At 36.9% G+C, this 21,433-nt stretch overlaps 1 protein-coding gene across 1 annotated transcript in view; it reads right to left on the reverse strand.

The window, feature by feature from the left end:
* The window catches only part of LOC111057039, a 105,737-nt gene extending 84,538 nt beyond the window's left edge, over nucleotides 1-21,199 (reverse strand). Inside the window, exons 1-4 of the mRNA XM_039421650.1 lie at nucleotides 21,006-21,199; nucleotides 16,331-16,432; nucleotides 14,492-14,639; nucleotides 12,468-12,730 (exon numbers count right to left, since the gene is read on the reverse strand). Of these exons, the coding sequence (XP_039277584.1) occupies nucleotides 12,468-12,730; nucleotides 14,492-14,639; nucleotides 16,331-16,432; nucleotides 21,006-21,017 (525 nt within the window). The 5' untranslated portion in view covers nucleotides 21,018-21,199. The remainder of the gene's footprint in view (nucleotides 1-12,467; nucleotides 12,731-14,491; nucleotides 14,640-16,330; nucleotides 16,433-21,005) is intronic.
* Between the last annotated feature and the right edge of the window lie 234 nt (nucleotides 21,200-21,433).

Consider the following 21,433-nt stretch of genomic DNA (forward strand, 5'->3'; position numbering starts at 1 on the left):
AGAAAAATATTATCTTCATTATTTCTAATGAAAATTCAGAGGTTTTTAATATATAATTGACAGACTGTTAACACTTTAACCTTTTTGAATGAATATTTAGTTAGATAAAGACAAGATTTACCTAAAATAGTTTTAATAAATGTGAACAGGTAATGGAAAGTGCGAGGTTCATTTCATAAGGCTGGCCACTAACGGTGAGACATGCATGATAAACATATTGTCATAGATTGTTGTGTTATCACAGCAAAAGGCTTCCAGCAAAATTTTATTGAGTTTAGGTTTTTGCATCTCCAAATTTTTATTGCTTATTCTTTCTTTGCTGCACTATTGAGTTTAAATTTTTTTTTATCTAAAAAAACAGGTCAGGTGACCTTTGGTGACCGGTAGGGGTCACTAAGTGGACAAACCGAACACCACTTGATCTGGAGGCAGACCGGAGTCAGTGACAAAGGCTCGTCTGGAAGACACTAGACGACCATTCCTGACAAGTTTTGACCTGTTGCCATGCACTACAACGACGGTGATGACTGCCACTACTCTCCCACCACTCCTAGCGACTCCCCTCCCTCCAGGTAGTCCAAAGCATGGCCTATCACCTCTTAGGGTACAACCACACTGGAAGCGGAGCGTGGCGTGGCGTGGTCAGAGCGTTCATGATGCACACAGGAAGCGTCTGAGCGTCAAGGGTCTAGAAAATGGAGTTGTCAAAGTTTGCACGGACATTGCTTTGTGAAAACAATTACTTAAAGTATTGAATTTTATCTAAGCTTGCTAGGACAGAGTGGGATAATGAAATTAACTTGAATCGTAGACTATTTGTTGAATATCACCATCTGTTTAATGTTTTAAGAAAGCATGAGTCCCGATTTTTTGAGTAGCCTACAACATGCGAATGTCAACTTTAACTTTTGATTATATTTTGACGAGAGAGAAGCCTGATTTGGAAAAACAAGTCACTAATAATTAGAATGTTAATGCCAATTATTGGAGGAATCCAATATCTACTGAAGAAAGACTTTAATTGAAAATTAATTACTAAGTTTAAAAGTTTATCTTTCCTTAATGGTTCCAAATTTTTTTTAAAAATAGCTCAATATTTTTTGCTACAAATGATAATTGAGTGGAATATTTGTAGTAAATTTATTAATTCAAGCCATCTAAATTCAAAATTTATAGTTTTCATATTTATTTTGGACTAAAATTTTATAAAAATCGTACACGTGAAATTCTAACCTTATCTTGGACTTTGTCACCTATAAATTTGGAAGAAAAATAGCACAAGGACTACTTTATTCTTTTATCTACCAATGCTATTACATAAGTGTCATTTTCATTGTAATAAATAGCACTATATTTCATAAAAATTTGAATTAAATGGATTAGAATAGCCTTACATTTGATTCCAAAGTGCAATAGATGAATGTTCTCTTTTGAATAAGTAAATAATACACATTACAGGGAATTTGGGCAAACATTAAATTTAATATACTAGTGTACTAGATGGTAGAAAATGTAGTAGAACAAGTGCATTATTATGTACAAGAGTAGACCACTAGTATGTACATAAGTAGGGAACTCGCACTTTGAAGCTCTGCTCGTAGATGCTCCAAAAAACAAACCAGCTTGTTCCAAAGTTTGACGCTCCGCTCTGCGAGTAGACGCTTGCAGTGTGTTTTAGCTCATTACTTAACATGATATTGTTCACGACGCTCCTTGACGCCACGCCACGCTCCGCTTTCAGTGTGGTTGTACCCTTAGAAAGGAGAGAATTTCAGTGTTGTGAGATGACAACCGTGGTGTATGTGGAGGACACCCAACACCGCGAGGAGCCCAGCCGTCCCCAACCACCCGCCGTCACACACCACACTGTGAGCAGCATCCCCCACTCCACCCCTCCACAGACGCCAGCCCAGAGCGACCCTGGCAATTTAAATAGAGGAGGAGGGGGGAGGTGTGAGCCGATACTCACTCAGAACCTCAAAAATGTTGTTTGAAGCCTTTAGCTGTGATGACACAACAATGTATGGACGACATTCGTGTGCACACACATGTTCAACACACTTGTCCTGTTATTAGTGACCACCTTACTAAGAAACACAGTAAAATTAATTTGAATGAGCACACGTAGTCACAAATTTTCACCTAGTAGTTGTTTCTCCTTTATGATGTGTTCTAATTATATGTATTTTCAAATTACTTGATATAGCACATTTATAGTTGTAGTATACCAGAAACCAGATGTTATGCAAAACAGATGACATAAATCAGTTATAATATTTAATAGTTTGTTGATTGGAATTCACTCTATCCTACATGTTTTAATAGAGATTACACACGTTGAGTATTAATCTTTGAGACTTATTTATTTCTAATATTCTACATGGCGCAGTCGGTAAATAAAAATCACAGCAAATGTCAACCATTCGACGGAACAACCAAAGATTGGATATATTGGCACGAAAGGTTCAAGATTTTCCTACGAAATGGAAACATCAAAAACGAAGAAAAAAAACGAGACTTACTACTTGAGAATCTGGAACCGCAACCATTCAAGATAGTTTTCGATTCTATGCATCCGACCCCCATAAACAACATTGGATTTAATGATGCGATAGAAGTCTTAAACAAATACTACACGAAACCACAAGCACCTCTATCCCAGAGAGTTTGTTTTTCTCGACGATTCCGGAATGAAGGTGAGACCATAACTCAATTTGAACTAGATTTAAGGTTTCTCGCAGAAAATTGTAATTTTGGTGATAACCTGGATGAACGTTTAATAGATCAGTTCATATTAGGCATCAACAACGATAGTTGGCAACTTGAGTTATTGAGAATGCATGCATCAACACAAACAACTTTTACAAAAATAGTAGAATCAGCAAAATTGCTAGAAACCGTTAACCTTCAACAGCAAGAAATTAAAAACAGTTCTACAAATTTGAATAGAGTAAAAATTTCTGATAAACATCAGGCAATGGAATCTAACCCTCAAAAGTACAACGAAAAATATGAAAAGAAATCGACTCTAAAATTGAACAAAAATACACATTGTCTCCGTTGTGGAAACCGGCGACATTCTGATGGTGTCATGTGCACTGCAAATAACAAATTTTGTAAAGCTTGCGGAGGTAAGAACCATTTTGCTAGAGCATGTCTAAAAGTAGGGAACGCTACAATTGTAAAAGACAAACAGATAAATCAGGTCCGCGAAAATTTATCAATAGAAGATGACAACCTGTCACTTTCCGATATTGAACATATAAGAACTCTGGAAAAAGGCTGTAAAGTAATGGTGAACGTTAAACTCAACAACAACACAGTGAAAATGCTGTATGATCCAGGTGCCGCTTACAGCGTTATTAACGAGAACTTATGGAAAAAAATTGGAAGTCCCATTTTAAAACCAACAAGAAACCTCACGGCATACACAGGGATTGACATTGAAACACTTGGAGAAACACATATAAATGTCAATGCTTTTGGTGACTCCAGGAAATTACCAGTAATTGTTATAAAGAAAGATGACATATCTTTGTTTGGACTTAATTGGGTCCTCAAATTCAATCTACCCTTACCTCCCGGTGCTGAAATATGCTCAGTAAAAAAACGATAAGCTCTCCACAAAAAAAGAACTCAGTTTTGGAAAATAAAATAATCACAGATTTTTCTGATGTTTTCAATCCAAATCTGGGAACAATAAAGAACTGCATGTCAAAAAATGCCATACCAATAGTTGCAAAACCACGTCCAGTTCCGTTTTCCTTAAGAAAAGCAGTAGAAATGGAACTACAACGTTTAGTAGACAGTAATGTACTATCACCTGTAAACACAAGTGAAGAACCTATCACATGGTCCTCACCAATAGTTATTGTGGTAAAACCTACAGGAGCAGTCCGGATATGTGCTGATTTTAAAACCACCATAAACAAGTTTATAAGTCCAGACAACTATCCCCTACCTAGGTTTGAAGAAATCACTTCAAAACTTACAGGAGGGAAAGAATTCACAATTATTGATTTGAAGGATGCATATCTACAAATGGAAGTTGATACTTCTGTACAAAAGTATCTCACTATTTCTACTCATAAAGGATTTTTCAGATATTCACGCCTTCCTTTTGGGATAAAAATAGCAACAGCAGCTTTTCAGTGTAAAATAGATCAAATCTTGGCTGGCTTGGAAGGCGTTGCATGTCTTTTAGACGATGTAATAATAATAACAGCTCCCACAAGAGAAGAACACATTAACAGAGTCAGGGAAGTGTTAAAACGTTTTGAAAACAATGGACTTCGAGTACAAACCACAAAATGTAAATGGTTTGAGGAATCAGTAAACTATTTGGGACACAGAATAGATCAAACAGGTATACACCCCACAACTGAACACATCAAAGCCGTAGAAGATATGCCATCACCGAAAAATGTCAAAGAACTAAGATCCTTCTTGGGATCAATCAACTACTACAGTAAATTTGTTCCACATTTACAATCACTGTGCGTTCCGTTACACAAATTACTTCAAAAAGGAGCAAATTGGCACTGGGATAAAAAACATGAGCAAATCGCTACAAAATTGAGACATTTATTAACAACATCAGATACTTTAGCTCATTATGATGAATCACTTCCTCTAATTCTTGCCACAGACGCAAGTGAAGTCGGATTAGGTGCAGCTCTTTTTCACAGATATACTGATGGTACTGAAAGGCCAATTTTGTTCGCATCAAGACGACTTGACAAAGCTGAAAAACGGTACAGTGTGATTGAAAAAGAAGCATTAGGTTTAATTTTCGGAGTAACACGTTTTGAACAGTTCCTCTATGGCAGACACTTTGAGATTCGTACTGATCATAAAGCTTTAGTGAAAGTTTTCGGTAAAAATGACTCTATTCCAAAAGTTGTTTCCAACCGTATTGCTAGATGGGCTTTAATTTTGAGCTCATACGACTACTCAATAAATTATCACAGAGGTGCAGATAATGCAACGGCGGATATGCTATCAAGGTTTCCTTTGGAAAATGTATTGAAGTCAAAAAACGAAAAGTTAGGGGAAAACAATAGAGCACATCTTTTCCACCTTCGATTTCAAGATATACCATTATCAACAAAGAGCTTACAAGAAACAACAAAACATGACACAACACTTGCAAAAGTTACAAACTATCTCCGAAGTGGTTGGACAACAGATACAAATGTAAACAAAGAACTACTACCATATTACAATAAACGAGAAGAACTATAATTTGAAAATGGCATACTCCTCTGGTTGGGTCGTTTAGTCATACCCACAAGATTAAGAACAAAAGTACTACAAATTCTTAATGAAGGTCATCCAGGAATTGTAGCAATGAAAGGAAAAACACGATTCCAAGTATGGTGGCCTGGACTGGACAAAGATTTAGAGGAACATGTAAAACACTGCACCGCATGTCAAGAAAACAGAAACAGAGATGTTGAGATGCCACTTTTCTCATGGACTCTTCCAACAGAAATGTGGTCTAGAATCCACATAGATTTCGCAGGACCATTTTTAGGGAAAATGTGGTTAGTCGTTGTAGATGCTAGATCGAAATGGCTCGAAGTAATACCCATGTCAACAACCACAACAAAATCCACGATCAATATATTACAAGATCTATTTTCTAAATTTGGCTACCCAAGAATAATTGTAAGTGACAACGGTCCTCAACTGACTTCGTATGAATTCCAAAATTTCTGCAAAGAACTGAACATAAAACATGCACGTATCACCCCATATCACCCAAAAAGCAATGGATTGGCGGAGCGTTGTGTACGAACGTTCAAAGAACGTATGGGAATTTCAAAAGGAAGTACTGGCACCTTACAAGAAAAACTAAATAAATTTTTATTCGCTCATAGAACATCCCCAAAGAGAGCAACGGGAAAAACACCTGCTTTTATGATGTTCGGTCGCGAGTTACGCTGCAAAATAGATCTATTACTACCAGATGTTAACGACAGAGTAGACGAAGAGTTAGTTAGACAAGGGAACAGCAAGCCGAGAGTCAACGCAAAGGTGTTCGGAGAGGGCGATGGCGTATGGGTACTAGACAGATCAGGCAAAGGCTACAAAAAAGGAAAAATCGTTAAAGTAAATGGACCATACTCATACCTAGAGAATGTTGAGGAAACGATGAGAAGATGCCACGCAGATCAACTGCGATATGCAGATTGAACTTAAGAAGAAAGGGGGAAGATGTAGTATACACACACTTCACAGAGACAGAGTTCAGTACAGAGTAGTTTTGGCGTGCAGCTGAGTCACCAGTGCCTTGCCAATCACACATATTATTATTTAGTCTATTTCATTGTCAAATAACACACCCCCTCAATGAAATAACCCAAAAAAAAATTTATCAATCAAAAAACAAAGTAATTTATAGGAAAATTAACATAGTTCAAAACATCTTAATTATTAAAAAATATTATTTCTAAACTTGACAAAAAGTTCCTTTCCCAAGGGTTTTGTGAAAATGTCAGCAATCTGATCTGAGGATTTTAAATACTCAACTTGAATAACACCTTCAGAAATTTTCTCTCTTACAAAATGATACCTTATATCTACATGTTTCATTTTTTTATGATGCTCAGGATTATGAGCTATTTTGATAGCAGACTGATTGTCTTCAAACAACAAAATACAAGTTTTCTTATTTTCAACAACACAAAATCAATTAAAATTCCTTTTATCCAACAAGCCTCGCTTGCAGCTTGGCTCAAAGCAACATACTCAGCTTCTGTGCTAGATAATGAAACACTCTGTTGCTTCTTGGTACACCAAGAAATAGTATTACCAAAACCTTGAAGCAATAACCTGAGGTTGATCTTCTCTCTAAATCACCACCCCAGTTTGCATCTACATAGCCTACAATCATATCATCATTCAATTCTCTCTTATATACTAGCTCTAAATCTAAAGTACATTTTACATATCTCAATACACGTTTTAAATTTTTATACAACATTTCACTGGCACAACTTTGGAATCGACTCAAGAAAGATACAGTACAACACAAATCAGGTCTAGATCCTACAACAGCATACATAAGACAACCAATTAGTCTACGACATTTCTTTTCTATTTCTACAGACTCTGACTTATCTCTAGTCAATAATTCAAAGTTGAAATTTTTATCCATGGGAGTGTCCATTGGCTTACAATCCTGCATGTTGAACTTTTCCAATACATGTTTGAGATACTCCTTCTGACTAATAACAGTTACCCCCTTCTCAATATCTTGTTTGACATTAATTCCCAAGAAATTAGAAACTAAGCCCAAGTCTTTCATCTTGAAATTTTCTTGTAAGACTGATTTCAATCTTGAAACATCATTCTCATCTGAACCAAAAATAAGTATGTCATCTACATACAATAATAGAAATACCTTTTTACCCTCCACAATTTTAGAATACAAGCAATAATCATTTTTAGACCTAGTAAAATTGTTCATTTTCATTACAGAATCAAATTTAGAATTCCAATCTTTTGGAGATTTCTTCAGACCATAAATTGACTTCTTAAGTTTACAAACCTTATTCCTAAATCCTTCTACTCCCTCTGGTAATGACATATAAACGTCTTCTTTGATATCACCATTAAGGAAAGCATTTTTTACATCCATCTGATATACAGGAAACCCTAATTTATTTGCAACACTCATGAAAATCCGAAAAGTTGGCAATTTGGCCACAGGGGCATAAATGTCATTTAAATCTATGCTATCCTTTTGTTGAAACCCCCTAGCAACTAATCTAGCCTTGTACTGAATGTTACCCTTCTCATCATTTTTAATTTTAAATACCCATTTGCTATCAATAATTTCTTTGTTTTCTGGTACAGTATCTACCTCTGTCCAAGTATTATTCTCTTTCAAAGCATTTAGTTCAGTTTTTACTGCCTCCAACCACTTTACAGAATTGTTTGATTTCATAGCTTCAGAAAATGTAAGAGGCTCATCTACTTGTAGACTAAGATAACTGGTTTCATAGTCTTTCAACCACACTGGTTTTTTAATCACTCTTTTCTCTCTCCCTCTTATTTCATTACTTTCATCCATCATTTCTTCTCCACTTTCTTCATTTACTTCTACTTCATTGATTCCATCTTCAATATCATTTGTTTCAATCTCAATACCCTCAGCTTCACTTGTATCAGTTTCTTCTACTTCATTATTTTCAATTTCTTCAACTTCATTTATTTCAGTTTCTTGTACTCCATCATTTTCAATTTCTTCAAATACATTGTTTGGATCATTACCTTTTGCGATTCCCTCAATGTCAAAGCCTTGATTTATCTTGAATACTTTGGGGTCAGAATACTTTTCACCTTGGTTAGATTGCTCAACATTTGAAAAAATTACATCCCTAGAAACAATTATTTTCCTCTTATCAGCATCCCACAACCGATAACCATTTTGCAATATCCTACAAACGTTAGCTTCTTGGTTCTACTGTCAAGTTTCTTAAGATTACCTGCAACATGACTGTATGCTATACTTCCAAAAATCTGTAGTCTTGATAGATCTGGTTTTTTACCGTACCACTTTTCAGCTGGAGTACAATCAAGAGTACATGTTGGGCTTCTATTAACAATATAAGCTGCTGTCCTTACAGCCTCACCCCACATTTCCTTTTTCAATCCTGAATCAAACAAAAGTGCCCTAACCTTTTCTAGCAATGTCCTATTGATTCTTTCTGCCTTTCCATTTAATTCTGGAGTGTATGGAATGGTGAAATCCATGAAAATCCCTCTATTTTGACACCAATCCTTGATTTTATTACTAGAATATTCCCCACCATTATCACACCGAAATTTTGAAATTTTAGAATGCCATTTTGCCTCTACTTCAGCTACAAATTGTTTCATTATATCAAATACCTCACTTTTATTTTGAATAAGAAATACCATGACAAAATGTGTGAAATCATCTAGAAAAGTAACCATGTATCTTTTATTGTCCCAACTTACCGGGGTAATAGGCCCACAAACATCAGTATGTACTATTTCAAGGGGTCTTGTTGCCCTTTCCCTGACTGTTTTAAAAGGTTGCCTTGTTTGGCGAGCAGACAAGCATATTTCACATGGGTTTTTGAAAAGTCATCAATTTTAGTTTTAATATTCATTCCCTCACTAAGATTTATGAGCTTTTTCATGTTATCTACACCAAGGTGGCCTAGCTTCCTATGCCATAATTCTACTTCATTAGACTCATTAGACTTGGGTGAAATAGTGCTAGTCATTACATGATGGACTGAATTTGAATTATGCATTTTCAAGTCAACTTCAAACAAACCATTCGAATTTTTTATGCCTTCCATAATGACTTCATTGTCTTTCAACACCTCAACCCTATTTCCACTAAATAAGACCTTACCATCGTTCTCAGTGATAGCACTTACAGATAACAAATTTTTAGAAAGTTCTGGAACATATAAAACATTATTTAAGTTGCATTTGTCTGATTTGATGTTTCCTACCTCAAGAGCAAACATTGATTCATTTTCCTTGGCTACTCCTACTTTACAACTAATTGGAATGGAACTATCAAATAGTGATTTAGATTTTACCATATGTGAAGTAGACCCTGAGTCAATTACGAAAGTGTCATAGTATTTTGCATTAGAATTAGTAGTTAAAAAGGATACTTGGTTCTTCTTCTTATCATTCTGTTTTTTACGAAAGTAACAGTCTTTGTCTTCATGATTATTCTTCTTGCAAATACTACAGAATAGACCACTTTTCTGTTTCATTTTATTTCTGCATTCACGGGAAATATGTCCATAATTTTTGCATCTGTAGCACTGGATTTCCGATGTTTTGAATACCACTGGTTGCACAGAATCACCTTTATCAGTAGATAGTCTGCGTTCTTCATTCACCAACCGGGAGGTTAGGTTTGTGAGATTTCTGTCACAAATTGCGGTTGCTTCCCACGAAGTTTGAAAGTGGGTGTATTTCCTGGGCAGGGAGCTGAATATTTTGCCAATAACCATCTCGTCATCGATTTCGTGTCCAACAGATTTCAATTTATGGGTCAAATTTTCCAGACGGCTGATGAAACTAGCAATGTCTTCATTAGCCTCTAGTGTAAAATTGAAAAAGTCCTGCATTAGAGAAAATTTCTGTTGTTTTTCATCACGTTCGTAGATTTGACACAGTTTTTTAAACATTTCACATGAAGTTTCACAGTTCAAAATGTGATTGTAGTTAATTATTAATTAATTGTAGTTATTATTATTTTCTTGGCTTTAGCGTCCTTCAAATTGAAAATAGAAAGTTCTTTTTCTTTACTAGGGTCATTTGGTTTTAATTCTTTTCCATTAACAATATCACTAAGTCCTTGAGAGTCGAACAAAATTTTAATTTTAAATTTCCACATTTGAAAGTCTTCATCGTTGGATAGCTTTCCAACCATACCCAAGTCCGAATCACTGGAACCAGCCATTTTTACTTTGAACTCGATTGCCTTACCTGATTTTACTTTTGGGTCAAAAAACGAAAAGTTAGGGGAAAACAATAGAGCACATCTTTTCCACCTTCGATTTCAAGATATACCATTATCAACAAAGAGCTTACAAGAAACAACAAAACATGACACAACACTTGCAAAAGTTACAAACTATCTCCGAAGTGGTTGGACAACAGATACAAATGTAAACAAAGAACTACTACCATATTACAATAAACGAGAAGAACTATAATTTGAAAATGGCATACTCCTCTGGTTGGGTCGTTTAGTCATACCCACAAGATTAAGAACAAAAGTACTACAAATTCTTAATGAAGGTCATCCAGGAATTGTAGCAATGAAAGGAAAAACACGATTCCAAGTATGGTGGCCTGGACTGGACAAAGATTTAGAGGAACATGTAAAACACTGCACCGCATGTCAAGAAAACAGAAACAGAGATGTTGAGATGCCACTTTTCTCATGGACTCTTCCAACAGAAATGTGGTCTAGAATCCACATAGATTTCGCAGGACCATTTTTAGGGAAAATGTGGTTAGTCGTTGTAGATGCTAGATCGAAATGGCTCGAAGTAATACCCATGTCAACAACCACAACAAAATCCACGATCAATATATTACAAGATCTATTTTCTAAATTTGGCTACCCAAGAATAATTGTAAGTGACAACGGTCCTCAACTGACTTCGTATGAATTCCAAAATTTCTGCAAAGAACTGAACATAAAACATGCACGTATCACCCCATATCACCCAAAAAGCAATGGATTGGCGGAGCGTTGTGTACGAACGTTCAAAGAACGTATGGGAATTTCAAAAGGAAGTACTGGCACCTTACAAGAAAAACTAAATAATTTTTATTCGCTCATAGAACATCCCCAAAGAGAGCAACGGGAAAAACACCTGCTTTTATGATGTTCGGTCGCGAGTTACGCTGCAAAATAGATCTATTACTACCAGATGTTAACGACAGAGTAGACGAAGAGTTAGTTAGACAAGGGAACAGCAAGCCGAGAGTCAACGCAAAGGTGTTCGGAGAGGGCGATGGCGTATGGGTACTAGACAGATCAGGCAAAGGCTACAAAAAAGGAAAAATCGTTAAAGTAAATGGACCATACTCATACCTAGAGAATGTTGAGGAAACGATGAGAAGATGCCACGCAGATCAACTGCGATATGCAGATTGAACTTAAGAAGAAAGGGGGAAGATGTAGTATACCAGAAACCAGATGTTATGCAAAACAGATGACATAAATCAGTTATAATATTTAATAGTTTGTTGATTGGAATTCACTCTATCCTACATGTTTTAATAGAGATTACACACGTTGAGTATTAATCTTTGAGACTTATTTATTTCTAATATTCTACAATAGTCACAATACTCGCAGCTGAAAGGTGTTTATCCTGTATGAGTTTTGATATGTTTCTTCAAATTACTTGATCGAGCACATATAAAGTCACAATACTCGCAGCTGAAAGGTGTTTCTCCTGTATGTGTTCTGATATGTCTCTTCAAATGACTTGATCGAGCACATTTATAGCCACAATACTCGCAGCTGAAAGGTGTTTCTCCTGTATGTGTTCTGATATGTGCCTTCAAATTATTTGATCGAGCAGATTTATAGTCACAATACTCGCAGCTGAAAGGTGTTTCTCCTGTATGTGTTCTGATATGTGACTTCAAATTACTTGATCGAACACATTTATAGTCGCAAAACTCGCAGCTGAAAGGTGCTTCTCCTGTATGTGTTCTGATATGTTCCTTCAAATTACTTGATCGAGCACATTTATAGTCACAATACTTGCAGCTGAAAGGTGTTTCTCCTGTATGTGTTCTGATATGTCTCTTCAAAGTACCAGATCGAGCACATTTATAGTCACAATACTCGCAGCTGAAAGGTGTTTCTCCTGTATGTGTTTTTATATGTTCCTTCAAATTACTTGATCGAGCAGATTTATAGTCGCAATACTCACAACTGAAATTCTTTTCCCAGTGTGTTTCGTCATGTGTCTCTTCCAATGAGTGATCGATGGAGTTTTATAGCTGCAGTCAGCACAGCTGTAGAGCTTGATCTTTTTGCCAGCCACAGATGGCTCAGTGTACTCTTCCATGGGAGAGATTGAATGTGCATTCAGTCCACCCACTTCTGTTGCATTGGCAGTTTCGGATGTGCTGCAGTTTAGAGGCCACATCTCCGGTTCACTCTCCACTGAACATCCTTCTGCCTCTTGCTCAACTGCAAACACCAATAATGCAACTTGTAAATGATTAAAGCAGAATAAAGACAATAAAGTAATGATAAAATATAGTGTAAAACACTCACACAATTTTCCTTGCCTCACGTCAATCATACTTCATTAATTATCATAATCATTATTTACCAATTGATACAATAGTTTATACAAACCAAGAATTTTGCAGCCGATTGTAGAAATAGTATATACATAAAACAAATTATAGTGTAAAATATTGGATTAGATTATGAACAATCAGAGAAGTGATAATGACAAATTAATTATGCCATGAGCTACTTTTTTATTGATTAATGATCGATGATTGCTAATCCAGACCATGGTTTTTTTCTCAATTGACATACATATAGGTTGAATTGTCTGAAAATGATTGGTTATGTAAATGGCTGCCTATCTTTTTTGTTTCAAAACATGAAAATACTGTTAAACAAATAGAAAATTTCACCTGTGTTTTGACACAAACTGTGAGAAATGTGCATCAAAATTAAAACTATAAACTGACATGAATTGTCAGCTCTAGTTTGACCAGGCGGCTATAGGCCGCCATTTTGAATTTTCGAATTTGACAAAGTTGAATATTTTTTCTACAGTTCATCTCTCTTATTTGAACATACCTACCGATTTTTATAGCGATTAGTTGGAAAACTTTGAAGATTAAAATTATTTTGTAAAAAATACAAAATGGCCAATATCTCGTAAACGAAGCGTTTTAGGAAAACAAATTATTCCACATTTTCTCTTTGTTTTGATCCATAGAACCTATTCCCGAAGTTTGGCACTTTACTTTTGGGACACTCTGTATAGTGGTATATAATATACCACAATATATCCTCACATACATATTATTGAAGGAATGTGTATAAATGCAACTTATACCTATAACTGTTGCTATTGCGACCACATCTGATAGCCATTACCCTACATAATAAATTATTCCTTCATTTCCTATTTTTACTTTCCTTGCCCTATTACCATAGGTAAGGAAGTATTGCTTTCCGAAAAAAATTAATGTACCCCAATTTCTAAATTTCTTTTCTTTTCAAGGTCCCCTGAGTCCAAAAAAGTGGTTTTTGGGTCTGTATGTGTGTGTGTGTATGAGTGTATGTGTGGCTGTGTACACGATATCGGAATGACTTGAAATTTGGAACTTAAGGTCCTTACAATAAAAGGATCGACAAAAACAATTTCGATTAAATGCAATTCAATATGGCAGCTGAAATGGCGAAAATGTTGTCAAAAACAGGGTTTTTCGCGATTTTCTCGAGAACGGCTCCAACGATTTTGATCATATTTATACCTGAAATAGTCATCGATAAGCTCTATCAACTGTCACAAGTCCCATATCTGTACAAATTTCAGGAGCTCCGCCCCGTCTATGCAATGTTTGATTTTAGGTTCCCAATTATCAGGCTTCAGATACAATTTAAACAAACATTAAACATTTTACCTAAATTTGAAAATAAGCTTGAAGTATGAGAAAATTTGATTATTTAATTGCAAACTGTTGATTTATTTATTGAATCATTCACTATGAAGAGATAGCAGACCTCGTGTGTCTCCAGCGTTATTGTCCTGTCACCAGCTGGCTCAGATCTTTGAATAGTGGACTTGAGATGCGCGTGAACACTAGCGTCAGGTGATCAATTTTCATAACGGCAAGTAAAGTTGTGTGAGTGTGCCACACCAGATTTTGTGTTATTATCATTGATGAATAAAAATGAATGAAATAATAACACGAATCTCACCATATTCTTCCTCTTTGATGAATATTAGATTATAGCCAGGGATTAGATAATGTTGTTGGCTGAAATCATCATCAGTTGGAGAGCATGCAGTGCTGCACTCTGGCGCTGGTTCTTGGCTGCTATCATTCTCCTGCTTAACTCTCGCCATCTGCAATATTGACATCACAAACAATGAGAAGACAATCGATTATTGTTACACATCATGTAAAAGACACAAATATTGGTGAAGGAGCAGCAGCTACTGAATTTGAATGCTGTCTTGAGTTATATCACGATAATTCCAGTTTAATGATTGTAATTGTACTGGTTCTTAATAATCATGAAATTTCAAGCTAAGGACAGCCATTCATTTTAAGGTTTGCCAAAGAGCAATAACTGTACAGATATTCGTCTGCACTCTGCAGTCCACCTGGACAGGCAAGAGATACTACTGTGCACTGGGTGAGTGAGGGATAGTTGAAGTTGAAATAGCAGCCATAAAGTTATGCTCTCTAGGTTAAGATAAACTGATTGCTAGTTTGGTGGGTGTAAACAGAAAATAGACAAGAATGCTAGTCAAAATACTTACAACTTATTGTATAACAATAAAGTATGGACTTTCTTCTGTATTCTACACTTGTAGGTTCAACTCACACTTACGCGACTCAGGTCGAGAAGAGACTCGTCTCTAGTCGAGAGCATGTGTTTCCAAATGGTGACACTCAGACCAGTCGATTCTAGTCTCCGCGATTGTCACCATTTGAAAACACATGCTCTCGACTAGAGACGAGTCTCTTCTCGACCTGATTCGCGTAAGTGTGAGTTTCCCCCAGTGGGTTGGGGGAGCTTTGAGTCGAACATCGTACTCAAGAATGTGTTGAAAACCAGAATTCACCCACAGTATCCCTGCTTGTCGTAGGAGGCGACCAAAAGGGACCCCAAGGCAACTCCAGAAGTTGCCTTGCCTTCAAACCCACGGCATCTGCCCCATCGGGGCAGTTTCGGAGAGGCAAAAAAAACCCAAGAGACCAGAGATGGGAGAAACTCCAGGCACAAATGCGGGTCAAGAGGCTGAATCGAGGTCTAAGCAGTCTGAAGAGGCTGCCAAGCATATCACATTGGATTGCGACAAGCAACCAGATGATGAATTGGATGTTAGTAAGCCTATAGGGAAAAATTTCAGGTTCTTGTAAAGGACACAGATATTGGTTTGCCTAACTAACATACTGCTTGGGAACACAATAAGCTTCGGTTGACGTGTGGGGTTCTTTGAGCCTTTGGGTCCTCGAATCCGTCCCTTCAAAAACAATAAGTGTGAGTTGAGCCTTAATGTTATTGACAATATTGCAATATAGGCATTGATTGTGTTCCTTGAATTTGATGGAAAAATAATTCTATCCATCTATTCCAAACAAGCTGGTCTTCCTGAGGGACTCCACACAATTCAAGCCATTCGCTAATAATAATAACAAGCTGGAGACCTGTGCTCTATAAGTGTCTGAAGCACTTGACAAACTTAAATCTTGTTGTTCTGAAATCTTGAAGAACTGAAAAAAGGCCTATAACCATACTGAGTAAATTAGGAATCTATATGCAAACTTCATGATGATGAATGATGCATCATTCATGTATTTCCTATCCCTACTTGTATGAGCCGATTCTTTCCATTATTATAGGCCTACTGAAGATTACTCTGGTTATTTGATAGAGCTTTTTACAATTTAGAATTTTCATACTGTTTTTCTGCCGAATCTGGAAGAAAACAATTTTATTCAGCAATAAGTTTTAATTATAATCTGATGAAAAAATTACAAACTAAACTGCATTATTTATTTATTCTAGCCAAGATAGAATACATGCCTGATTGGAAGTTGAACCATTGTGCGAGGATGACTCATCTTTGACGTTGCTAGTTGCTAATTCACATTCTCCAAATTCATTCTCCTGCTTCTCGATCTTGATCTGTGAACATAAGAGATTCTTGTGTCACTTGAAAACTAGACGAATATCAAACTCAGCAAGTAGTAGTGCTCAATATTAAAATATGGGTTGTAGTAGTTGATGTTTGTTTATTTCTGTTGTTAGAATAGCAATGTATCCATTTAAGAATGAACCTTTTACTATTCTTCCCATTGATGTCTACTCTACTTTTTTTATAAGATCCGTGAAAGGCGATCAATAAAAATATTGCATAATATTATAAAGAATAATGAGACTGAAATAATCTTTCAACTAATTTCATTATATATTATCAACAGTAGAAAAGTTGAAAGAAAATGGGATTCAACTTTATTATATAGCAGTAGTCAGTAAATTTCAAGGTGGATTGTTCAACAATACATGCCTGCTGAGTAGCTGTATCACTACGTGCAGCTCCAATCAACTGTCATCAAAAGCACTTTCTTGTTTCTCAACTTCAACCTGCAACAAAGAGACAAAAAATCAACTTGGATCCTTGACAGTAGAATTTTGTTGAAACACATGTTCTGTTTTAAGGTTATCTATTTCAGATACCCTGGTAAAGTACTGTATTTGACAATTAATAATTTATCAATTAATCAGGTAACACTCTGATAGTAAGAATTTTCAAAGCTTGAAATCCCCATAGATCGAATAATGGTGTTTTTAGCTGCTACATAACGAAGCTCTCAAGCAACAGACCCCCATTTTACACATTGCATAAGAGATTACAGAGTACTGCCCTGTAGATGAGTGGGAGTTGCTGGTCTCCTATCGGGCGCCTCCCCAGGTGGCGGATCGGGGAATGCCCTCTAGATATAGGGGGTACCGAGGAAATCAAATACCCGGGGTGGACCAAAACCAGCAAACTGCTGCCTTGCAGATTAGATTTCTTTATTTATGTATGTTACAATATTTACTTGCTTATACACTAACTTACATTAAATGACGGTAATGCTAATTGTTCAACGAATTATACAAACTATAGATAATTGAAATTAATCAAACAGAATAAAGATTGAACGCAATTAGAATAACGATAATATAAAATTGTAATGTAACTTCATAAATCTGCTGTGTTTCAACAAATAATTGTCGATTATTTAGAAAGGATATGAAATAATATCCTTCCCATCAACATACAATCGGGTGGTCAGTGGACACAACGCAGACGGAGATCAGTGGATATTTAAAGGTAAGGAAAGAAAATTGACTGCTGCCTTGTAATTTGGTATTCAGTAATTCAGTATATTCAGTCCATGACCGGCAGTCGCCAGACAGACTTCGTCAAAATATAAAACAATCAATACACAAATAACAAGATATGGCCGCAGATAGGTTGTTTCATGTGGCTCTGTAGATGCACTGCCATAGTAACTCATGAAACAATCTCAAACTGGTCTACAAGTCCACTGGTCTCATCATCTCTCAATGAGTAGAGAGGGTAGTTGATGAGTTTTTCACGTACCAGCCTACAAAACTTCCCATACTCCAGCTCACAAACACAAATTGACAGTCTGTTGAAAATTTTTAGCATCCGTAAGGGGTAGCATTCGTGTGCTTTCGATAGTCTGGAGTAGGGCAGGTCAATGTTGCCACGTCTCCTGGTATTGTGGTGGTGCAGCTGGCCCCTCTCCTGGTAGGCATGAACCTCACTCCTTAGGAGCCGTAGGGAGCTATACATGTACTGACTGTACACTGTCAGTATTTTCAGGCGTTTGAAGATTGGCCGGCAGTGCTCCAGGTAATGCGATGATGTGATGACACGAAGAACTTTCTTCTGTAGAAAGAGAATCCTTTCATAGCTACCCGCATGGCCTCATAGTACTATTCCATAGTTTATATGACTATGGAACAGCCCATGGTAGGCTGTAATTAAGTAGTTGGCAGGCACATGTTGCTTCAGCTTCCGCATCAAAAACGTCACCCTCGCTAGTCGATTGCACAGCATGCCAATATGTCAATCCCACGATAGAGTGGGGTCCATCACAAAACCCAAGAGTTTGACCTCCGCCTCACCATGAGCCTGACCACGCCTTAAGGTGCACAATAGGTTCTGTGTTTTCCCCTCATTTAGACACAGTTTGTTTTGATTTAAACCACTGGCAAGCCTCTTCTACAAGAAGATTAGACTGGGCAACAGCAGTATGGGGGTCCTCATCCTGGGCCAGCAGGGTGGTATCATCAGCGAACAATAAGGCTCTTCCATGAGCCACTGGAGTCGTTGATGAATACAAGGAACAACAGAGGACCAAGAATCGATCCCTGCGGTACTCCATAGATCACCTCCTTCGACCGTGATTCCGCACCATTCACCGATGTGACCTGCATTCTATTGGCGAGGTAATCCTCCATGGTTTTCAGGGGAACTCCACTTATCCCATACCTCTTCATTTTACCCAATAGTATGTCATGCTAGACACAGTCGAATGCCTTGGTCAAATCACACAAAGCAACGGAGACCGACTGCCTGCCCTCCATTGCCCCAAGAACCGACTCCACTAAATACCGCACAGCTCCCGTGGTTGATCTCCCCTGACGGAATCCATACTGGCGAGGTTGGAAGATGAAATTACTCTCAAAATACCGTGAAAGCTGAACATACATCACCGATTCCATGAGTTTGCCAAATACAGGAATTATTCGACAATTCATCAGGTTCACCCTGCTTGATGATTGGAATTGTCCTTTATGTCTTCAGCTCCTTGGGAAAAACTCCAGAATCCAAGCAGTCATTGATCAAATTACACAGTGGTACAGCTAAAACATCAACTATTGACTTCAACACCACTGTTGAGATTCCATAGATGTCAGGACTTGTTGAGCTCTTGTATCCCTTGACTATTTTTATCAGGTCTACAGGGGAAATTCTCTCCCACTTCACAAAACTGCAAGTACTGACAGGAACATGATTCACTGCATCATCAGGTGAACCGGTGAGAGCCTCCACTATCCCAGCCACTGAGTGAATAAAGAAATTGTTGAATTCATCAGGACTTGCACCTCCTGAAAGTACAACCTTCTTGCTTTTGGAGCTGTTGATAACATTCCAGGCTGCCTTGCATGGGTTTGGAGCATTCCTAATACGACCCTCATTCTAGATGCTCTTTGAGTTGACAATATCCTGTTGATATATCTTCTTCAGTCTGAGGTAAGCTGAATAGAACTTGTTCCTATCCTCTGCAGTTATGGCATTCTTGTACATATTGTTGGCAATAATAACAAGTGTTCTAATACTAGCCAAGTCTGCTGTATACCATGACTTATCAAAATGACTGAAGGGTTCATTTCTTCTCCCAGTAAACCGCCTCACTCTTTTTGGGAAGAAGTCGTCAAAAACACTCATGAACCTCTGGAAGAAATTACTGAAAGAAATTCTCGGATCACAATTGATGCAGAGACTTCAGTTGACTCTCACAAGCATTCCAACAAAAACAGGTAAGTTGTTTTCATCAATTCTCCTATGTGTGAACCTGTATTTACAGAACCATTCAGGATTAACTCTTTCTGCTTTGGACAAGCTAACATCTATAAGCAGGGCCTGATGATCTGCCACAATTGGTTCAATCACTTCAACAATATCCCATGTATCCAGCGTTGTTGCAACCATATCCAAACAAGCGGTTCCTCTAGTTGGGGCCCTGTTGCCGATGATAAGACCATAGCTCCTGAGAAGAACTGTGAATCGATTTTCCAAAACACTAGACTCCTCCAGATGTATATTAAAATCGCCACACATAACTATCTGGTACTGTAGAGCATTCAGATGACCTAGACAATCCTCCAACACGTCAAAAAAAGAATTGATATCACCATTTGGTGATCTGTACACTGTTAAAATTAATAGTGAGCAACTCAAATACAACACTGCAGACAGTGTTTGTAAGCCTATTGGCTTACCAAAGGCTAGGGAGGGACTAGCCTCTTCTACTCTATTTAATTATAATTAGCTTTAAATTTGGAGGCCACTAATGTCTTTGTGTGTAGCTTGCTTATATGGAGACAACAGGTTTCCCACTAGCTCAATTTGCTGTTGCAGGAACACAGAATTGGAAATGTCATCTATGCATTCAAGTATCGTACAATCCCACATTCCTAAAAAGCTAGTGGCAGCTACTATTGCTCCTGTGTGCAGACTCTTACCAGATTTTGTTTCTCATCTGCCCGCTTGGTCATGCATAAGCATGATCAATCTTTTACTAGCACATAGATGCATTCAATAAGATCACACCCTTAAATAGACAAGATAACAATAAAAATATGAATTCTGATAAAAAACCTTATTCCCAAAAATTTATATGGAATAAGAAACAATAAAATGTATTAATTAATAAGCGTTAAGCGATACTGATTTTTAAGGTTATGTTGAGGAATCTTTTACTAGCACATAAAATAATGCATTTAATGTGATCACACACTTATATAGACAATATAACAATAATAATATTAATTCTGATAAAAACGTTACTTCCAAATAATTATATGGAATAAAAAGCAATAAATTATATGAATTTTATGAATAAACTATACTGTTTTTTAAGGTTATGTTGTAGAAAAACCATTTTAAAAAACTCACCTCTTTATCCATTTTTCTAAAAATAGGACAAAATAATATACCATAAAGGAACAATAAAATTCAAATATTCGTTTTCTAAGTTTAATTTACTAGGATGACTTGATGTATATTATACAATTTTACAGATCAATCCAGTTAAGTTAACTGAGTTAACCAACGAGCTATTATAGTAAACTATAGAGCGGCTAAGTCAGGCTAAGTTGCTAAGTGCAAGTGGCCAGTATTCCTGTTACGAATAAACATTGGCAGCCATGACCACAGAATAGGTACAGAATGGAAACTTGTAATCAATCGCCTATCCAACCAATGCTTTTTACATGACCCCAATACTAAACACGTCACGTGACCTTGGGAAGTTCCAATCCTGGTCTTCTGATTATCTCGTAGCAGTGAATGAGATTAATTGATCCGGATCATTGAAGTGATCC

Source organism: Nilaparvata lugens, chromosome 2, assembly GCF_014356525.2.
Source record: "Nilaparvata lugens isolate BPH chromosome 2, ASM1435652v1, whole genome shotgun sequence".
NCBI lineage: Eukaryota > Metazoa > Arthropoda > Insecta > Hemiptera > Delphacidae > Nilaparvata > Nilaparvata lugens.